At 39.0% G+C, this 21,504-nt stretch overlaps 3 protein-coding genes across 11 annotated transcripts in view; 2 read left to right on the plus strand and 1 right to left on the minus strand.

Annotated features, from left to right (window-relative positions):
- Positions 1–21,504, minus strand: part of NF1 (neurofibromin 1) — a 102,343-nt gene that overhangs the window by 34,977 nt on the left and 45,862 nt on the right. For 8 of the 9 annotated variants that reach the window (XR_012625730.1, XM_074844999.1, XM_074845000.1 and 5 more), the window contains 5 exons: positions 21,136–21,294; positions 20,219–20,316; positions 19,928–20,074; positions 19,383–19,529; positions 18,941–19,051 (listed from right to left, as the gene is read on the minus strand). Coding sequence is in view for 8 of the 9 variants with exons in the window: in XM_074844999.1 (XP_074701100.1) it covers positions 18,941–19,051; positions 19,383–19,529; positions 19,928–20,074; positions 20,219–20,316; positions 21,136–21,294 (662 nt within the window). In the remaining variant the exon portion in view is untranslated. Of the gene's footprint in view, positions 1–16,583; positions 16,622–18,940; positions 19,052–19,382; positions 19,530–19,927; positions 20,075–20,218; positions 20,317–21,135; positions 21,295–21,504 lie in introns of all 9 variants that reach the window. The other variant, XM_074845003.1, reaches the window with a different exon arrangement.
- Positions 1,023–9,234, plus strand: EVI2B (ecotropic viral integration site 2B). The gene is made up of 3 exons (XM_074845005.1): positions 1,023–1,198; positions 2,415–5,538; positions 8,953–9,234. Exons 1-2 carry the CDS (start codon positions 1,191–1,193, stop codon positions 3,286–3,288), a joined length of 882 nt encoding a protein of 293 aa, XP_074701106.1. The 5' UTR covers positions 1,023–1,190; the 3' UTR covers positions 3,289–5,538; positions 8,953–9,234.
- OMG (oligodendrocyte myelin glycoprotein) lies at positions 5,402–9,234 on the plus strand. The gene is made up of 2 exons (XM_074845004.1): positions 5,402–5,538; positions 6,278–9,234. The coding sequence occupies exon 2, from the start codon at positions 6,284–6,286 to the stop codon at positions 7,601–7,603; it is 1,320 nt and encodes a 439-aa protein (XP_074701105.1). The 5' UTR covers positions 5,402–5,538; positions 6,278–6,283; the 3' UTR covers positions 7,604–9,234.

Below are 21,504 nucleotides of genomic sequence, written 5' to 3' on the forward strand. Positions count from 1 at the left end.
CTGGAAGAGAGTTAGCCAGTCTGCATACAGGAACACAGTGTTAGTAGGCAGCAGGTTAAAGGGGTAAACCAGCAGTGTCATGAAAAAAGCAGGCAAAAATGGAAAGAATCATGATTGTATCAGTGAAAGGAAGGAAGGAAAAACAGGAAGGAAAAAGAACTGTCAGTGAGGAGGGAACTGTGGCGAAAGACAGGTGGGGACTGAGGGCTGAAGAGAATGGGGATGAGATGAAGAAACTGGACAAGAAACTGAGTTACAATGTGAGTACGGGATCAGGATTTGTGTTTGCTGCAGGAGCAGGGAGAATCTGAAAAAGAGAACTAGTGCGATCAGAAGAGAGGCATGACAGGAAGAGGAGGAGATGAAGAAGCTGCAGAAGGATCTGGCAGTAGCTACTGGCACTGGCAGAATACACTTGCAAAATGCTGCAATGACATATTTGTGCAGGTTTCTTTTTGCCAGACAGCCTTTCTAGGCAAAAATGCTCAAGGAGACAAAAGAAAGTAGTTTGGGTTACATTAAATGGTATGGACAGAGGGAAAACAGCTGCACAGAGAGCAAAGCCCTCCATTAATGATGGCAGCAGGTACCAAAGTTGTCCAGAGAGAAAAATAACATGGAGTAGAGGGCAGCAGAAGGATGAAATCTGTAGTTATCTGCCTTTTAATACAACTACACAAATGAAGATGTGTAAGCAAGCCAGCACTGTGTGATTAGATAGCTTTCTATGACTCACTGTAATGAACCTCAGGTTGCTTTTCCACTAATAACCATGACCATGCACCAAACCCACCACTGAAATTAAATCAGTAAGATTCAAATCCAATCTTGCATAATTTTTGACTCACACAGAAGTAACTAAAACTATTTTTAACAGAGGCAAACAAGTATTTATGAATTTCTACATAATAGGCACATACCAAACAAAAACCACAAAATTTGATTTTTGTAACGACAACAGAGCTGAAAAGTTTGCTCATAAAGCATGCAAACTCTGAGATAAGGCTCTTTGTAATCTCCTCACTCTTGACACTTCCTGCAGCAAGTGTTGGTAAACTTCCTCTTTAACTGCAGAAACCTCCTTCAACATGAAACGAGCCATTTTAAGCTGCTTGACTTTCAGCACACAGTCTGTCTTCCTAAGGCTTCAAACAGAAAAAGTAAGACAATGCTTGCTTGATAGAAGATAAATGTGCAGGTAAGAATCAACTTCAAGATGGAAAGGCTTAATATTTGTACTATTCGGTTTGAAACAGAACTGCACTGTGGACAGCACTGTGTGTGTCCCGACTTCAGGGTGTATTCAAAGCTCTTGTTGAATGTCTGTATCTTAAAAAGTACTTGGGTTTCAAACACATGTTGTCTGATGGTGCTTCTATGAACTATCATGAACTCCACAGGTAAGTATTATCTGACTATATTTTGAAGAGGGGAGCAGAAGAAAATTAAATTGGATCATTTTTGCCTGTTACAAACTTTAGAGTTTAGATCATAACGTTCTCAAGAAGCGTTAGTTCACTGCTCAAAGGTGTTTACAATGGTGCATCTGAAATTTCATTTTGCATATCTGTAAACTCACAAAGCGTTATGCATATTGATTTCCCAGAAATGGCTTCACATGACTAGCATTATAGTAACTAATAAATTAGGTCAAATTGCATGAAAGTAACGTCAGATAGAAAAATGCTATGTAGTGGATGTATTTTATACCATTTTTTTCATATGGAGACATTCAGAGACCTGAACTCTAAACAGTACAGGAAAGAAAGAAATCTGTTTCATTCTAACAACTTAACACAATCTTCTCCATTACAAAAAGTGTTCCACATGCAGGAATTTATAAAAACAGTTTAACATGAGAATGCTGTTCCATTACAGCATCTGTATTTGGAAACTTTAAAAATTATTATGCTCTATCCTTAACTGCTGAAGAGAGGCAAGAACAGGAATCAAAAGTTTAAGAGAACTGTAAAGAGCCTTTTCTTTTACTCAGGTCTTGGCTTATATCCATCAAAACAAGACAGTTTTCTTTACTTATGACAATCCTGTTTGTCAATACTGCTGCAAGTGTTTCATATTTTGTTCCAGGTCCATAACTATTTACATAATTATTTTTAAACGCTGTTAGGACTTCTCTGCTGATGCCTTTTTCTGATAAGGTGAAGAAAGGTAATAATAAAACATGCTCTTCAAAAAAGTCACTTAATGATCAATCATGTTGAAAATCTGCTTGTTTGTGAAGTCAGTGACAAACCTGCTGATTTAGAAAATGGAAACAGGCATGAAATTTTAAACATGGGTCTAAATTATTTTCACTACTACAGTATTAACATAAAGTTGTCTGGTGTCAGTAAAGCACAGCAATACAACAAATAGTTTTCAAGTTAGTATGTTCTATTTCATCCCTGCTATAGGGAAGGCTGCAGGAAAATGGCCAGCAACCAAGTAATACTGGTCCTCCTCTATGGCGAAATCTGGAAATCACTGTCTACAGCAACACCTCAAAGCATTTCCATGAATAAAAGAAATACATACACCAGCATCAGGGGTCCAACAGAAGACAAAGCTCCTCTATATCAATTGCAAGCAACTGGACCCAGTTTACACAAATCTGGAAGAGCACTGACAGTTACAACACCATCTCAGTTCCCCAAAGCAGATGCAGAACCTAGCGATGGAAGCTGGATTGCAGCACTGATAATTGGCATTATTTTGGTTAGTATGATAATGGCTATTATTATCATTCTTCTGTGGAAATGCTGCAGGAGGCCAGTTCTAGCTGATTCAAATTGGGCAGGCCGTTCTCCATTTGCAGATGGAGACGTACCAGATGTCTTTATGGACTCTAACCAGGCTACCAAACGTTCATCAACTTTATTTATGTTGCCCTGGAAATGGAAACAAGACATAAACCTACAGCATGATCCCACTGCATCAGAGAAACCATCCCACTGCCCTACCAGTAATGAAAAGAGCCAGTTGCCTCCGCCAGCCGAGGGCTGCTCTGCAGCCAGTCCTGCAGCGTCCCACGCGGATGCATCTCCAGCTCCCACCTCAGAAGCAGCAACCTGCGCATGGGCCTCCTGTCCTCACCCAGCAGCTCCACCCGAATGCCCAGATCTGCCACCTCCACCGGACTGGCTCAGGGAACCGACCGAGGATCACAGCTCAGATCTCGGCAAGAACCAGGAATTCCACTCGGAAACAGAGGAGCAATTGCCCCCACCACCCGAGTTACTTATTCAAGAGATTCATGAACCACTGCCCCAGCCAGAACACCCTGTGTAGACTGCCAAAATTGACTGCCAGCATACTTCACATTTTTCTTAAATGAAGTATTCTTCAAATAACTGAAAAAAGGAGAAGCTGACGCAGGCAGGAACAGTGGGACCACAGCACAGGCATTTCCCCAGTGTTTCTTAACTTCAGCTTTCATAAAAAGGAACCACTTGCTTCTGCCTGGAGCAAATAATTTCAAAATACAATATGGGTTATGCGCACTAGTTATCTGTAAGTAGTGATTCCACATTTTGAAGACTACACAAAACAGAGTACACACACCTTTGTGTGCCAGTGTATTACACATATGCAGCATACACAGACGTGGAGCTTTCAAGAAATGGTACAGCTTGAGGTACTCAGGGCTTCTAAAAATTGTTTGTTCTACTAGGCTGTATAAGTGAATGCATGAATACAAGTTAATTTTAATAAAGCTTCCTAATTCAAAGATGTTTTGGTCACTTAAAGCACAATCAAGAATTTGCTTAGATACAAAGCTTTGAATCCAAAGCAGTGCAAATGCCTCGACATGCATACATACATGTTGTCTTTCATACAAAGGCCCATTTTCTGCATACGCCTGGGTAACAGTTTGGTAACAGCTTGGTAACAATGGATTACAGGTATCTGAAACAAATCCTCCTAACAGCCAGCAGTTGCTCTTTACTAACAGCAATGAGATTTCCTTTAGATCAAATATTGCCAAGAAGTTTACTGGTGTAAAACCTCCAGTCACTTCACACTATTGTTTGGTAAAGCAGAGAACAGTGCGAGTAAAGAGTTAATATAGTGGTCACTAAAAAGCTGAAATGGCTCAAAATACTTGAAGAGCAAGTACAAAAAGGCTTTCTTTTACCTGGATACTTTTGATTTTTATGGTTAAAATAGAAACAGTTTGCAGAACACCCAGGCAGATGATTAGCAGAATTAGTTCTGCGCATTCACTACTCTCTTCCTCCGAAGCAGTATTTTCAGAATGTACCCAATATTATTATTATAAAATTTAAAAATTAATGTTGCATGAATGCCAGATTCCTTTAAACTCAAGGTGTCCAAGTGTCTTACATGTTCCTGTCTGGGCCCTGACTACAAGCAAAGCTCACAGTCCTGTCTAAAACCATGCATTTTGATAAGTTAACTTTTTGGCGGGAATTAGGAGGGTGGTCTCAGAGGTAATTTTTTCTTTTTTTAAACCTCCATTGAATGTTTAGATTTATAGAAAGAAGCCACTAGATGCTGAAGCTAGCTTTCCATGACATCCCTGCAAAACGGCACAGAGTTTGTAGTTTTGAGTTTGCTTGTGGAGGGAATACATTTGTGGGTGTTGCACAGACCACATGTTGGCACACACTTAACAATAAACTTGAAAATCTTTAAATTACCACTGAAAATTAAAAGTTTTAACTTATGCAAATTCAATTCTAGGCTGCTGTGCATACAGTGAACAAAGGAAAAGATATCTACAATTTTTTCTTACCATTTATATAAGCTTTATGATTGTGTATGCCTAAAGAATAGCATTCCAACCATGCAAAGATTTTTTTTTAAAGGCTTGTTGCATTACTCCACGTCAAAATGAACAGCATTATAACCATGTCCACTCTTATCATATCGCTTGGAGAAATTCAGATAACGATTTCCTACAGAAATCTGTGAAATCTGACAAGCTGAGCTATATTATACCTGACAATGCTGTGATAGCCCGATCTGAGGAGTAGAAAACAGAACACTTTAAAATTATGAAGATATTCTGGCAGTGTAGCTTAAAAAGCTTAAGATAGGAAACCTAAATTAACATTACAGGAGGAGAGGTTAATCGAATGTGAAAAAGAATACTAACTTAACACGACTTTTTAAATAGGAACACTTAAATGGAATCACAGCTTAAGCTAAAACAGCCTACAGAAATTTCCTTCAGTACTGTTTACGTAGGCAATTTTACATGTAACGCTCTGAGGCATTAACACAGCATAAAATATAGATCTGGAGAAGTTAACAGATTCAAATTATAAAACCCAACTATTTTATTGAGTATGCTCGCTTTGCAATAAATTTGAGTCAGCACCAACGACAGCTCTGCAGTCCTCCAATGTAGTGCAGATCAGGTGGTTGCAGAGCCCCAGCTCGCAGCAATACGATGCAGCTGAAGAGGCAAGCACAATCCACAGACAGCAACTGTAGCTACTCTCTAGAACAAGACGACCTCTACGCTTAAATCTTTCACAGAAATGACGTGCTGATATTGCAGAAGAGATTACGGTAAGTTTGTGTTTTTTGTTTTTCATCACAAAAACCGACTACAAAATTAGAGGCAGAAATAAGAACGAAATTATTAGTTGATGACAGATGCTTGCACCAGAAATTTGCTGCAGTGTCAGAGATTTCTTACTAACATTAATTCAGCTTTCAAACATGTGTTACCAGCTTTGAGAATGTAATTAACGCTACGATGAAGAAAAACAGCAATGTGCATGTTAGCATGACCGTGGAATTTGGGCTTCAAACTAAATTCCTAACAATTTTAGATGCATTTTAACCAGTTCTACTTAAGCAAATAGCATGCATGTATGGGGGGGACTGCTACATTACTGCAGAGATTTGTAAAGCAGATCCAGTTGACAGCCATTTTTTCATCCTGTATAAAAGAACACATTATTCCAAACATAATATAGGCTTGAAATCACTAAAAACAAGAAGCAGACATTGTATAACATTTGGAAGAGACTTGCATTTTCGGAAGAAAGCCCTCATTTGAGCTTGAGGGGGAAAGGGAGATGAAAAAACAAGTCTCATTCTGCCAGACAACATGACAGTCTATGAAGGGATGCTTTGTAAAGTCTCTCTTGAACAATTCTAAAAAGGACCATGCCACAAAGGGGTTTATTGATATTTTTACTTAATTTCTCCTGCAAGTGGACGTTGCAAAGACAACCCTTAAAAAGAAATAAAATATATTACATGGATTTAAAGGGTGTCATTTTGGTATATTTATTTTCAGGCAACAATGGAATACCAGATACTGAATACATCTACCTGTCTGCTGGTCCTTCTGTTTTTCATACCCACTGTTTTGGGTATCTGTCCTTCTAACTGTACATGCTCAGGAAACGACAGGAATGTGGACTGTTCAGGCAGAAACTTAACTATACTGCCAGACGGACTTCAAGACAACATTACCTATTTAAATCTGTCCTTTAACCAGTTTGTAGATCTCGATCATCAGCTAACGAGATTCACCAATTTGAGGACCCTTGATATTTCAAATAATTGGCTCAAAAATGTTCCTGCTCATCTGCCCAAGTCCTTATGGGAATTATATGCCATAAACAACAACATTAAAGTTCTTCAGAAACTTGACACAGCTTACCAGTGGAATCTTAAAGTGCTCGATGTTTCCAGGAACATGGTGGAAAGAGCTGTTCTGATCAACAACACACTGAGCAGTCTCAAGTTTCTCAATCTCAGTAGCAACAAACTTTGGACAGTTCCAACCAATATGCCCTACAACATAGAGACGGTGGATCTATCCAATAACTTCTTGTCCCAGATACTTCCAGGAACACTGGTGAGACTACAACACCTTACAAGCCTCTACCTGCACAACAACAAGTTCACATACATTCCCGACAAAGCTTTTGACCAGCTCTTTCAGCTGCAAGTAGTAACACTATATAACAACCCCTGGTCCTGCAGCGATAAACAAAATATCCCTTATTTGCTTAAATGGGTGCAGGGAACAGCTGCCAGTGTTCTAGGGGCTCCCTGTGCTAATCAGTCTGCGCTATGGATGAGCGCCACGCCAACTTCAGCGGCTCCCACCGGTCCAGACTCCAGCCTCATGATTAAAGGGATGAAGGCAGCAGACAAAGCTACTTCTCCAGTGGCAACCGAGTCGACCAAAATGACAAAAATGCATAAACAATTTAAAGCTAAGGAAGTTGCCACCTTGGCGACCTTAAGCCAAACCGTACTGTTTACGAGCACAGACCGACCACTGCTCCTCTATCCCGAAGATCTGAGGACTAGGAAGGTTAGTTCTCAAGAAGCAGCAGCCACACACACAATCTACATCAAAGATTCAACCGAAGTGAACTCAAGCCTGACTCGTTCAACAGGATCATCCACTACTCCTATGACTTTAAGTATCACCAGTGGAATGCCAACAAACTACTCCAAAATGCCTCAAAGCACAACCGCTACCTTAAGGAAAGAGGAATCCACTACAAATATTTTGAATACTCATGTGCCCTCCAAAGCAAGTATCTGTGAGATATATTTGGTTTATGCTGTAATGCTTAATGCAGTGGCAATGTTTATTGGCTAAGGGCTTGTATCTTGTGAAAATTATTGAGTTTATTCCTGTGATACATAGCTGGAGTTAAGACATCCAGGTCAAATAATGAATCAAAATACAAGAAATTCGAAGTTCTGACTCTGATCTAAAGAAAATAACAGTTCTTATTAAAGAAGTGCACACTAATGTCTTGATACTAAGCTGCTACTTATTTTAATATGTCTTAATTGAGTAAAACTAACCTATGATTTTGTTTTTAAAAATGTGCTTATTTTGTATTTAAATTTTTAATTTTACTTGCACAGAATAAACCATCAGAATTTTAAGTACTGATTTTATGTATGATTTTGTCATTAAACAACTGGAAAAAAAATAGAAGGCCTGTATCATATCTGCATTGTCTTGCTTGACTTGCCAGTGAGCAATTCTTGTAATATAGCAGCACAGATCCTTTGTAAGTTATGACGACATGCAAAAGGAAGGGAAAAAATAAAGGCACTAAACCTAGCTGTTTCACTAATCAGAAGCTGTTTCTGAGAAAAATCACTAGCATGTATATCTATGTTTGCTTCATATGTATTAGGATATTTTAAATATGAAGAACAACAGTTTTGAATTTAGGAATTAAATATGACAATGCCATGATGTCTACTAAGAGGGTGTAAACTGAGAAGGCAACATGGTCCAACTTCAGCATGGGAAAAGCGGTAGGGGCTGATACCTCTTTTTGCTCTGTCTTGACTTAGAGATTGCAGGCAAGTTATTTCTCACTCTCCATATTAAAAAAAAAAAAAAAGATAAAAGTAGAAGAAAACACACGATGTTCAATGCCGTGACACTCTCCAACAACAAGGAGTTATCTACACAAATTAATGAAATGGAACTCCTTAACTGTATTTCAAGTGACATTCAAAAATCTGAAATGTTAATATATTATGCTTTAAAAAAATACTGCAAATCAGCCAGAATGTATCAAATTAGTACTTTTTGATCAGTAAAATGAAATACCAGCCAATTTCTAATGCAAGTTATATAACAAATCAATTAAGGAATTAGTTGTCAAGCTGTCATTGAAACAATCCTTGAATCTTGTCACTTAAAAAAAAATTAATTCAGTCCATGGCATTGAACATGCCCAAGTCCTTGCTTTATAAGGATGAGCATGAATGCTATTCTCCTTGACATCTGCACCATCAGCGAGTAGAAATAGTTGCACGCATGGTTCTGTCCACTCTAGGAAAATAAATTATGTGGCAAAGGTATAATACAGATGAAGTTTTGCAAACAGCATGAAATGAAAACTGAAGAACAAGTTCACTGAAAAAGTATTATTCACTTAATATTACAAATCTTTATCCAATGTTTTCCATTCATTTCAGGCCATTTAATTTCCAGTTATTGTAGCATGAAGGTGCTGCAAAACCCAGAAAACCTCACTGCTGAGACTGGAGTCCTCTGCCTATTTCTCCTAGGTGCCACTGAGGGCTGTAGACCATTTACAACCACTGGTATCAGAGAAATCACAACTTTCCAATTGTGAACAGTATTTCTATAACCAGAAATGTGTTTTAGTTTCTAACAGTAAATGTTACACAACGAGTTTGTATAGTTATTTCATTGGCATTTAAGTAAAAATAAAGTTATGTTTGTATTGAACTGAATTAGTGACAGTGCTTCTTTTCAAAATAAGCATAGTAATATCAATGAATAGATAATATTTTATTATACAAACCCATTTCAAGCAGACATTTGGCTCAATCTTCATGTCTTACAGGGGATAATTATGGTTAAATCAAATTGTATTATTTTGATACTGATGTATCCCTAATATTGTCTATTAATGAGCTGGTAATAGTAACATAGGGTCTACCCTTCCCCTTTCTACCCTTTACAACTTGCAAACACCTAAGGCATATGTCTATCCACTAGAAAAGGGTAGCTCTTTCCCCCTCTCAAAAAAAGACTCTCCATGTTTAATAGTACAGAAAACTTAAAAAAATCCCCAAATCAAAGACTGACATTTCATATACATTTTAGGTAGACAAGAACTAGTTATCCAAGCCAAAGTTTAGACACCCTAGACCGTAAGCAGTGAGTGCATGGTACCTTCAACGGCCAGCAGCAGTGTCTCATTACATGAAGTGGCTACCAGCACTCCAAGAGAGTTGCCTGCTTGCACAAGTTCCATATATTTTCCCCAGGTTAAATAATCTGACATGAACTGATAAATTCCACTAACTAGGATCAGTATTAAAAAAATGTCACTGCCTGCCACTCTCTTTGGATGGTCAATGTATTTCCTAAGTACTGACTGACTATAAATCAACCCACACGTTCTGAGCTAGGTAGTTCCTAGAATTATCTCATTCATATGGTTTCATCCACACAGTTTAAAGCGGTTTAGCTTGCAGGGTAGGACCGAGATCACTAAATGAGGTGCTACAACTAAGCCGCCTTGAGTTGTGGAAACTACAAGAAATACTACACGTGTCTTTGCTGAACAACGCAATACAGGATGCCAAATTCTGTTGCATGCAAAAAACCTACACGGAATCAACTTTAATTGCTCTGAGAATGTTTCACCCATAACGAGACTACAGAGTTGCTGTTCACTGAATAAAAAAATACCATTTTCGAGAAGTTGTTTGGGGCAAATTGCAAGTCCCCATACTGAATGACTTGCTACCCAGACTTCAAAGTCTTAAGCATGTCGATAAAAGCCTGGAAGCGGAGATGGGGTTGTGGGGTTTTCCAAATACATGCACAGGGTAGGGAAGCTGGGGTACAAAAAAACTGCAGATGGGTATGAAAATAAGATGGCAGCCCCAAGCTGTAGGGAATGCTCTCTACCCTTGCCTGTGGTAGGTGCAAGCAAGAGGGCTTCCGAGTCAGACTGCTTTCCATAAAGCCAACTGAAATTTAGGTTTCCTTGTATTTTTCTGGAATACAGATGAGTCGATAGCGGAGCAGCGAGTAGGCAGGCAAATGTGGGAGTCGTGCACTTGTTGCTTGGCAACAGTGCAGTCAAATTGAAATAGAAGTGATGGGCATGGATGTGAACACAACAGCACCAGCTTGTGTTGTTTTAAACACGCTGGTCATTCAGTTCATGATAAATACAAAATCATCTACTCTCAAGAAATTCTTTTTTACAAAATACCTATTTAGAATTTCAGGATAATATTCAAAATACCCAAAAAAGGTCGAGCACACCTTGTAATAGCGATATGCTTGCTTTTGAAAGGTTAAAATTGCTGTAGGGATAGCTGCGGTCTGAAGCAATAACTCAGAGGTTTGTATTCCTATTAATTAGTTTGGGATCAGCTTTAAAACTCAATGGCAGTACTTCAGGATCAATATTTATTGATTTATTGATCATTTTAGTAACAGCATAGGGACTAAAATCAGAAGAGCACTGGCTTCAGAAGTCAGGTTGTTGCCCAGGAAACAAAATGTGAAGAGAAATGACAGAAGGAATTAAATTTCACAGCACAAGGAGGATATAAACTGATCCAGATATATCAGTAAAATGACTCAACAATGCCCTAGCAACAAGATCTCATACTACCAAAAAAAACCCCTCAAAACAACCCAACCGGAGAAAAAAACCAAACCAGCCTGCTGCAAGCCCTCAGACATCCTGGTAGCTCGAATCTACGCAGTCCTTCCACATTTCACACCTTGAAAAAATGACATCTGGCTCAGAACCACAAGACAAACACCCCAAATAAGCACCACACAGCCTCATCCCTGTTAGCAGAAAAAATGCCAGAGCATCATTCTGGAGCAAAGACCCACCTGCCAGGTTTAGAAAGGCAGCCCCGTGGAGGCAGGTGCTGAAGAGAAAGCAAGCAATAAAAACGGAGGTAAAGGAAGCAATACTCCACCTAGTAACAAGGCTGATGTCAAAGTGTAACCACATTTTCATTACATATCCTGCACCCAGGTAAAATGTACAGAAGTCTGCTCCTTATCAGCAGACACAGGAACGCACACCTGACTTGTACCATGACCACTATGGTTCAGCGGTCATTTTTCATCTTCCTTTAAGGATCTAAGGTTTGTGTTCACTCAAAAATCCCTGGGACACATTTATAAAGCTATTTTATTGAAGACAAGTTTTCAGACTGTTTAACTGCCAGGTAACTCGGTCAATGATTAAAACTTCAGAATTTCTGTAGAGCTCAGTATCACAAAACCAGGGAAATCATCTCCATTCTCGTGAGACTGCAGAACAGTAGATCTGCAAGAGATCAGAGCCCATTCTAGAGCTCATTTGTATTTCTAGTCTCTTTTCACCCCAAAACCACAGTCCAACAGCCAACAGTTTGCTGACTTCTGAACCCACCAGCTGGGTGGGGCACGCAGATGGTAAAGCTGCATTAGAAAAACACCACAGCAAACTTCCACAAACACTTGACTCCAAATAGCTTTCAGATGGCCAGTTATGAGAGAGGAGGATTCACTTCCACTATTGCCTGATGTTCGAGCTTTATTTTTAGTCATCCACTCCTTTCCGCTGAATTCAACAATCCTTAAGCATCAGTTACTAAATAAAAGGTCACAACTACCCATAGTACTTTGCCAAGTAAAACGGCTTAAAATGCAGTTACACACAGGAGAGGTATTTTAAAGTTTCATAGTGATGTCAACAGAATTACAGACATAGCTGTGAGATACAGAGAACTAAAGAGTTTCCATTCTAGGAATTTTATACTGTCTTAACAGCTACTAGTTAATACAAGAAGGTTCAGAAAGTTGAAGATGACGTAACTTATTTTGGGCAAGCCCGAAGATGAAATATTTGTCTATCATTTTCATTCTAAAGTTACGTAATCTCAGCGTGTGATCAGCTACTAGGAAGCTGATAATTAAAAAGTACTTTGCAGTGCTTTCTATTTAATATTCTCCTTTTTCAACTTCTACATCTATTGTCTCAACTGGCAAATTCTCTTGTGGACATGTTTTACAGACAAATTTCAATATACGTCCATAACAGAACAACACTGTGATTACTACAGTTACACACAGTAGCTACTGACACGATAAACAAGTGGCACCCTCCTTTATTATTTATATACCAGCTTTATTAGGGCCCATTGCTGGCTTGTCCAGACAGGGAAAGGTTTACTCTCAAACACCTGTGTACTGTCACCCACTGAGCTGGCACCTTTTTCCAAGGAATAGCACGTGCCCAAATTGCAATCAGTATTTAATGGTGCTAATGATCAGATACTTTCTCAGATAAGGAAGCAAGCAGAAAAAGCTGAATTATGTGCAAGTAAAGGGCATGAAGATATCAGTCATAAAATCTCATAGTTCTCATCAATAGCCCTTATGCATAATTATGAAAAGCAGATTCACCTGCACTGGATTAGATATTCTGCAGAATGAGCCCCATAACAAAGAGGTATTATCACTGCTCTTTGAGCTTACAGTATGCTTCACTCAGGACAAGTGGTAAGTAGTACATAAACTTAAAAGTGAATGATACTGCAGCCTATTTCAATGTCAGATTATGTATTTTTGTAAACATGTCACCAGCCTGATTCTTGGATATGTGTAATAAGTTCCAAGGAGTGGTTAATCAATTCCCCAGCCTTTCTGCCAATATCAGTGTTTGACTGCGTGAGAATTATATATTTCCTAACTATATGTAGTCCCAATAAATATTTACAGGTATCTTACACAGATATTACATGTCAACTGTAACGTATCTCATCCTCAGTAAACGAGAAAGAATTCTGAGCAACTGCTTAAGGCTGAAGCTCTCTTCTGCCTCCCTTTCAGGTTCTCTGCTGCACAGAAATTAGGATGTAAACCACACAGTGGTGAAGGGACAAGATTATTATGTATCGATAATACCTCTCCAAATGCCTGTAAAAACATGCACCAATACTTACTGTCCTACTCACCAACATTCTAACAGCACACTTAAAATATCACTGCACCTGGACTAACAGTAAAATGTCAAGGTTTCAAATACTGAAACAAGCACAAAATAACCACCAGGTCATTTTCATTTATGACAGACATATATAAACTGTTTGCAGGCCTCAGCTCAAAATACTGAGGTAGTTTGTAGCACTTAAGCAACATATTTTTGCTGAGATCACTTCCACATGAACTCATTAGTAAGTCACAACCATTATGCCTGTTAACTTCCCGACAGATGCAACACTGCTATTAAGTTAGCCAGCTGTGGATAATTTTGTTTTTCTGCTTTAAAAAAAAAAAAAGTAGGTAAATAATCTATGCCTAGCAAGCATGTTGCACTTTTGTATCAATTTATTTCCAGAAGTTCTTTCTTTACAGATGAAATAACCATTTCTTGCTCTGCAAATGAAGAACACACACCACATGTCAAGGCTCCGCAGAACACATAAGGAAGCCTTGGACCACTGCCAGACACAGTAAATGTTTTGAAGATGGGCTATCACTATTCTTGGCATTTGGATGACTAATTTCTTGTCTGAACAGGACAGGATAACTACGTAGGCATTTTATTTTACCTGACACAAAGTAAGACCCTTCCTGTCAGGTAGCCATTAGCCCTGCAGGCTGCTGAACCCTCGGCTCCATCAGGCGGGAGCCTCAATGCCCCTGTCAGGCCCCCCCAGTCTCACTACAGCAAAATCCTCCTCAGGAGCAACGGCACCTTCAACATCAAACGCCTTTTGCCTACAGCACGAGAGTTCACTTCAGCACAGGGGCTTCAAGCAATCCTTTCCCAGAAGGCTTCCTAATGCAATTGCCCAAGTGGCTCCCAAAGGAAAACAATCCAGAGCAGAGTGAAAAACACCCACCAGTTTACTTCTGAAGAGAACTAGTCAACATCCCTTTTCTCATTACACTGCAACTAAATCCTTCTGCTGAGCAGGCAAAAGATACCACACTTACTGAAGCAGACACTGAAATACCATCCTCCTACCCCAGATTAAACCAGCAAGCATTCCAAGGTCCCTTCAAATATCTACTTGTGTCCACCACAGATCTCACCTGAAGAAAGGGAGAAGACATCTCATTTAAAACAGGCTCACTCATACTAAAATTAACCATGCAGGAATACAATAGCACTTTGAAATATTAATACTTTTGTTGTTGTATATTCCACATAACTCATGAAAGATGTGGGGGGAACACCACCACCCCAATGTTTGCCTTAGAAAAACACAAGGTATCTTACAAAGTTGAAGTATTCCTGAAAGTATATATTCTACTTATTTTCTTTATCCTGAAGAGAAGGTATTTTGTCTTGTGATATATACTTGCATGACTCCGAAAAACAGTCTCTGAAATTACTCTGATGGAATTGAGGGGAAGAAAGGAAATGCAGGTGGGAGTGGGCAGATAAAATGACTCCAGCTGATCCTCCTAATTTGCAATAATCTGCAACTTTTCAAGCTTGCTCCATTACAACTGTGAATAAACACAACAACTGGGAGAAAAAATGAGTTTCCAAACGTCTATTTTTATTCCTGAATTTTCACGATCAGTCTTTTCTCATGACAGCAGTACAACTAGTTTAGAAGGGGTTTGGACATAACACATCATAAACTCTTCAAGCATTCAACTGCATAAGGTTACGTTGTCTAAAACAATCAACGTGCTTTTAAAAAACCATTTATTTAAGCTGATACATGCTGTCCATGAGTACATATCCTTTTGTAAGCCTTTGCAAAAATCAACTTCAGCAAAAATCATAATCTAAGGATATGTAATTCAAGTGTTCACAATGAGTTAGTCCCACACAAAATACAGCATTTAAAAACGTGTCCTTAGTTAAACTTTCCTAAACTTTGTGTGCAGATTTAGTGTCAGGAATCTCTAGGAAAAAATGAACTTGTAAACAAATGGAAGACAGGCAAAGTAACTTCAGTTTCGGCACTGTATACACTCACTTTACTGTCAATTCTGTATCCCCTTTGAATCTTTATGGCATCACTAATGTTTTTTCTACTGCCTCGCAAAAATGCAATGCTCAAACTTAAGATTCAATAAATCTCTTCCTAGTACAGAATTACATGGAACATTCAGCTATCCCAGTAAAGTCACTCTACAAGTCACATGCTGTTCAATGTTTTCTGAAAAGCAGCGAACAGCATTAGATACTAGATATGCAGATACACGTTTCACTGAAAACAACATGATTTTGGTTTTGTTTCAACAACCATCACTAATATTCCAAAAGGAGAACTTCCAGAAGCTACCCCTCTTTTCAACCATTTTGTTGTGAAATGTGAAAGATACACATGATAATTTAATATTAGTTAATTACTGTTAGACACTTACATGGCCATTTTATAAAGGCCCACTTCAGTCAACACAATAGGCTCAAAGGTGACTCAAAGACCTTAAAGAGGGCAGAGAAGTGTGGTACAGCTTTTAAAGACAGAAAATTAGGACAGAAGATAAGTGGTACTACTTATCTTGTTTTCCTCCACTCCATCCAAAGAGTCAAGGGTGTTGAAAATGCAGAAAAGGGGTCAAGTTAAAGGAAGGCAATTTCCCAAGCAAAAGGAAGGGAAAGATAAAGGCTGACCTAGACAACTATGTTCTCTCACACAGATTCTATTTCAGAGCTGTAAGTCATTGGGAAAACAGTTCAGAAATTTTGTATTCTTACCTACTTCTGTGTAATGAGACTTTCTTTGTGTTATTTAGTATTCCTTCAATTAGCATGAGCTTACAGATTCATTAAGTGTAGAACTGACAAAAAGCAGGGGCACTTGACTCTCATTCACATGATCCCCAAATCAGCCATATTACACTTCCTTTTTAATTCCACCCTTGGACGGCCTTACACATAAAGTCTTCCTCAGAGCTACGAGTGAAGCAAGCGTTTGAGAACTTTCACAGCAACAAATTTAAGAGAATGTAAGCATTTCCTCCCTACATTACCAGCTTGAAAGCAAGTGGTTTGTGCTGGTTTTTTTAAAGCATGAAAAAACCCTCTGGCATGCCTGTACAAAATTCCAGAAGAAGGAAACAGTTTTGAAATTTATTTTACCTTCAACATTGATACTGAAGTTTTGTTTGTTTGTTGCTCTGAAAATCAAAAACATAATAAAAGAAATGTGAACAGATATATTCATTTGTTGGCTCTCTAATTGCATCCTGGCTAGGAAACCATATTTAAGTAGCAGAATTCAACTACCAAGTTAGAGGTTATATTTGGACAGGTTCTTCAAATCTTGCTCATTTTTTAGCCTCCAACCTGAATTTGGAATAATGTATATTTGTAACCCACTAGTTAAACAATAAAATCTTCCAATTATTAAAATTGTTCCAAATTTTGCAATTTTGAAAATTTCTGAGGGGAAATGACAAGTCACATGGTATAACGGAGCACAGATTTTCTAGGAAAGTAAGTTTGTAACTATCTACAGAGTAAAAAGCACTACTGAAAACAATGAAAAACTATGAAAATTAATAAACTCAAGGGTCTAACATTTTAACTGAAAAAATCTTACATGCCTGCTGGGTATGATTTTCATTAGAAATATGTAAATTTGCAGAATGCCTTGTTTGCAAACGTGTATTGACTAAATTGTTGAATGCGATCAGAAGATGCTGCTAAAGAAGTGGTTTCCTCTACTTGTTTTCATGTTCTTATAAACTCAAATGGTCAGCAGAAGGTTCCCCACTCGGATCACGATGATGCTTTTTGCAGGAAGTGGCACCATCAATGAAACCGCCGCCACCGGCCCCACGAGCAGCGGAGCCGCAGCAGCGAGGAGCACACCCTGGGCAGCACTGGCACCACCGGCAGAAGCTTCTCTTCCAGCCCTAACCCCTCAAGCAGCTCAAGCCAGAGCTCCCCGGGGCCACCACCAGTCCTACCCACGCCACGGAGCAGCACAGCAGCAGCAAGGGAACCACAAGCAAGCACCCCACTGGTGCAGCAGCCACCCCTCGGGCATCAAACAAGCACCCCACCAGCACCAGAAAGCGCCAAAGCGACTGTGAGAACTCTACCAGCACTGGGCCACAGGCAGCTCCACCCGCACCAACTCAGCTACCACCAGCGAAACCCACACGGGCGACAGCAGCAGAAGCCAAACCCAGAGCCCTGCTGGCACAAAAGGCATGGGCAACAATCCGACCAGGGACACCCAGAGAGGATCTGCCAGCACCCCTAAGTGCCAGGCTGACGGCGGGACTCCCGCTCCCAGGATCAGCGCTGGTGGAACTTCACCCACCTCGGCAGCACCGCCGGTGCCACAGCCAGCGGCCGGTCCCACCGCGCCACCCCAGCAGCACCACCAAAGCGAAGGCATCAACAACACAGCACAGGGGAAAGGTACAATAGCTCCAATCTTATCTTTACAGTTCTGTCCTCGACTGCACTTGGGTGTGAGTGCAACGATTTTCCTTCTCTTAAAAAGACTGACCTTATTAACGAGTGTCATGACTAGGGAAACTGTTTGGAATATGCTGTCCTCCATGGGTTTTATAGTGCAATCACTTAATGACAAGATTGAGATATCAAGTTTCAGTTATATTATCACCCCAGTTGCAGCTTTACGACTGCAAACATTAACTTAAATAAAACTAGTTTGTTTGGGGGTTTTTTTGTTGTTGGTTTGTTTTTTTGGGGTTTGTTTTGTTTTTTGTTTTTTGGTTTTTTTAAGACAGAGAATTGTAACTTACTTGACCCTAAACTGACTAATATTGATCTTGGGATATTATTCCCAAATTCTTCAATACTGCAGCACATGTTACTCATTATTAAGAATCACTATTTTCCAGAGTAGGGAAGACTTAGATCTTTCAAAATTTTGCCTCATTGGAAAAAACAGTTTTTTGCAAAGTTCACACATCAACATCTGCTCTTCTTATTACTTTCAGTGCTATTTCCACACAATCACTTCCAAAAACATGGTATTATTGTCACTTCAAACATAACGGTGAAACTGAAGCAACATTATGGTCCTGACTGTGTATGAAACTTCTAAATACTTGTATTACTCTTTAAAATGGAATACAGGGACTATTTTGATAAATTTTATCCCGTGTTTTAGCTTGTTACTCATACTTCAGAAAATGAAGATGCTAAAATCACTGATAACAGGTTGACAGTGATGTGGTGTAGACATAGTTTACTTGAGACAGTGAAAAATTAATGAAATGTAGTTAAAATTTTAAGTATTTTTCCACAGATAACTCACATACTCCTGGCTAGAAAAACTATGACAGTTCTGATTTAGGAAACAACTCAATTAAAAAATACTGCCACCGAAGTTTGACAAATAAGCTATTTTCAGATTCTTGTTTGTTATGAAGTTGGTGTCCCTTTCTTATATACACTTGATACTTTTGATTTTACATGTTTATTTCAGACAGGGAAGGTGAAAGATTCCTTACCGCCGCGCAATGTAGTAGAAAACAGGATTGCCAGCTTTTGATGTTCCAGCTTGGTAGAAAATATTTAATGTTTTCAGTGCTTTGAACTCCTCTTTTTCATGTACCTGATGCCTAAAAAGCAGCACATTGACATCAACTTTTCACAACTGCCTTTCAAAAAAAACCCAAAACCCAAACCCTCTTTATTTGCATCTTTAAACAAAAGTATTACATTCATACCATCTTGAACCTTTGTTAAATCACATAGGTTACTGCCATCTCTGGATTTCCATTTAAGTTTTGAAATGAAAATTTACTCAGAAACCTGAAAAGTATATGTAGACCCAGATTTTTAAACTTCCCTTCAAAACGAAAGCTGGAGTCTTAATAACTACTTATATTGCCTTACATGCCAAAGTCTGGAAACCCCCAGAGTGTGTCCCCTCCATCATAACCTCATTACCTTGTCATAAATTCTTCAAATTTGGAACTAGTGAGATTTAAGCTGGACCAATGGGTATCTGCCACGGGTTTGTGCTCAGGAGGACCCAGATAAGCAAGAAGAGTTGCCATCTTGTCAAAAGGTCGTCTTCCAACAGCCTTGTGGTCCCTAGAAACAGCGTATTACTTAGAAGTCCTTCTTTACTCAGCAATCCCTGTTTTTTTTGCCCACTACCCTTCCTTACCTTGAACACGTTGCATTTTCTTTTTTTAAATTAAAAATAGTGTTCAATGAAGAAATAAGAAAAATGTTTGCCACCCACAGAACAATTTTTACAAAAGATAAGACAACTATACACTTGCCCAGAAGGCTGGCAGTAAGGCAGGCAGCAAAGACGTTAGGTATGTTCCCAAGAATGGCTTGTCAATAAGACAAAAGTTTCCAAATGTAAGATCTTTCAGCCATGATATTCTTCTCAGTAATAACAACAAAAGCATCTGAAATTATTTCCAAATATTCATTTCCCATCAGCAACTCCCTTCTTCATAACATTTCTGAAGTCCTACCTGTTGCTGGAAAGGTACTGGCCAATTTTCTCCTGGTTGTTCCACAGCAACCGGTGCAAAGCAAGTACGTTGCCATCGCTGATGAAGGACAGGCTGTGATTGACAGTGTCGCTGGCTGGGCAATCAGATGCAATATCAAGGAAAAACCTAGAGTTCAAAACCAGTAATAACCGTAAGCGCGGGAGGGAAATCTGCCAAGGGGACTCTATGTAAATTAAAAGGCTGTAAGAACATTCTCCGCTTACTCTTCACACGACACAGACTCTTTGTGCAAGTTTCCAAAGGGCCTACCTTCGTGCTGCATCAAAATTGCTTTTTACAAAATCATTAAAAGGCCGCATATGTTCTTCTTTTGTAAACAGGACGTGGTTGGCAATACTCTGAAGTATCTGAATTATAAAAAGACGGTAAAGACACATAAAGGTTTAATGTATTAACTGTTATGGCGTCAGTGTAACTTCCCTGTCAGAAATATTAACTTGTTGTGAAACCTCAAGACAAAAAAAGGCCAATAAGCCAATTAATTCAAAGTATGTTCACTTTCAAAATACTTACTTTCACATACTTTTAAATACTAGAAAATGACTTCTCTTATATATGAACTTTTTTAGGGTTTAGACTAGGAAAATAAATCATCTTTTAAAACCACCACTTGTTAAGTGTTAACTATTTCTCCTGGAAATTACAGATATGGAGAAGCAACAGCGTATGTATATGTGAAGAAAACTGTCATTTCTCAACATTTAAAAGGGATGATATGCACAGGTCACAGAATTTGTATGTTGTTGTTAAACTTGTTAAATTTTTATAGGAAATAATACCAAATGAGATTAAAAATAGGAAAAATCACTTCTTCAGTGCTGGTATGAACTTCGCATCTGGCTGCCATTATTCTCACTATGCTCAAAGTAGCATCGGTTTCTATGATTGTTTTCAAATAAGGTTAGAAGTTCAAGTGAAGAGCCAAAAGGCATTCTGTTATCTTATACATTATTCTGGCAGTGTTTTTTTCCATCCAGACTGTTCCCCATACTTACACTGCTGTGAGCTATAACATTAACATCATGATGCGTAAACACAGCATGGAAACTGCACTTTAAATAAACATGACGGTTGCTACAAAAAAATACAAGTTTACCTAAATTTTCTCATATTAGTCAAAGAACAGAACTAAATCAGGTAGAACACAAAAATATTTACTGATTCACCTTTGACATCAGTTTCAATCCCCTTTCAATTCTTGGCGGAGGCTTTTTATCTAAAATCCCTGCCTCGTAAGGGGAGACAATCGCAGGATTGATGAACCGAAGGAACATCGCACTTCCAACTGCGCCAATGCTGTTCTGAGGAAATCGCTGACTAACGACCTATGAAGTTGAGAATTATAAAGAATATTTTTGCATTAAAGGAAAGGGATAGCAAGCTGAGAAAAGCCTTGTATGGTAATCCAACTTTAAGCATTGTTTCCACATGAATCAAGCTCAATACATTTGAGTAGGAGCCTCTTGCCTTGACAGGACAAGCAGGAACGAGAGGGAAACCAGGAAGGGGCGAGGGGGCTACCAGACACTACCTGG

This window comes from Strix aluco, chromosome 19 (genome assembly GCF_031877795.1).
Source record: "Strix aluco isolate bStrAlu1 chromosome 19, bStrAlu1.hap1, whole genome shotgun sequence".
Classification (NCBI taxonomy): Eukaryota; Metazoa; Chordata; class Aves; order Strigiformes; family Strigidae; genus Strix; species Strix aluco.

Coding starts and splice junctions, on each gene's coding strand:
- OMG (XM_074845004.1), top strand. CDS start 6,284: ATGGAATACCAGATACTGAATACATCTACCTGTCTGCTGGTCCTTCTG.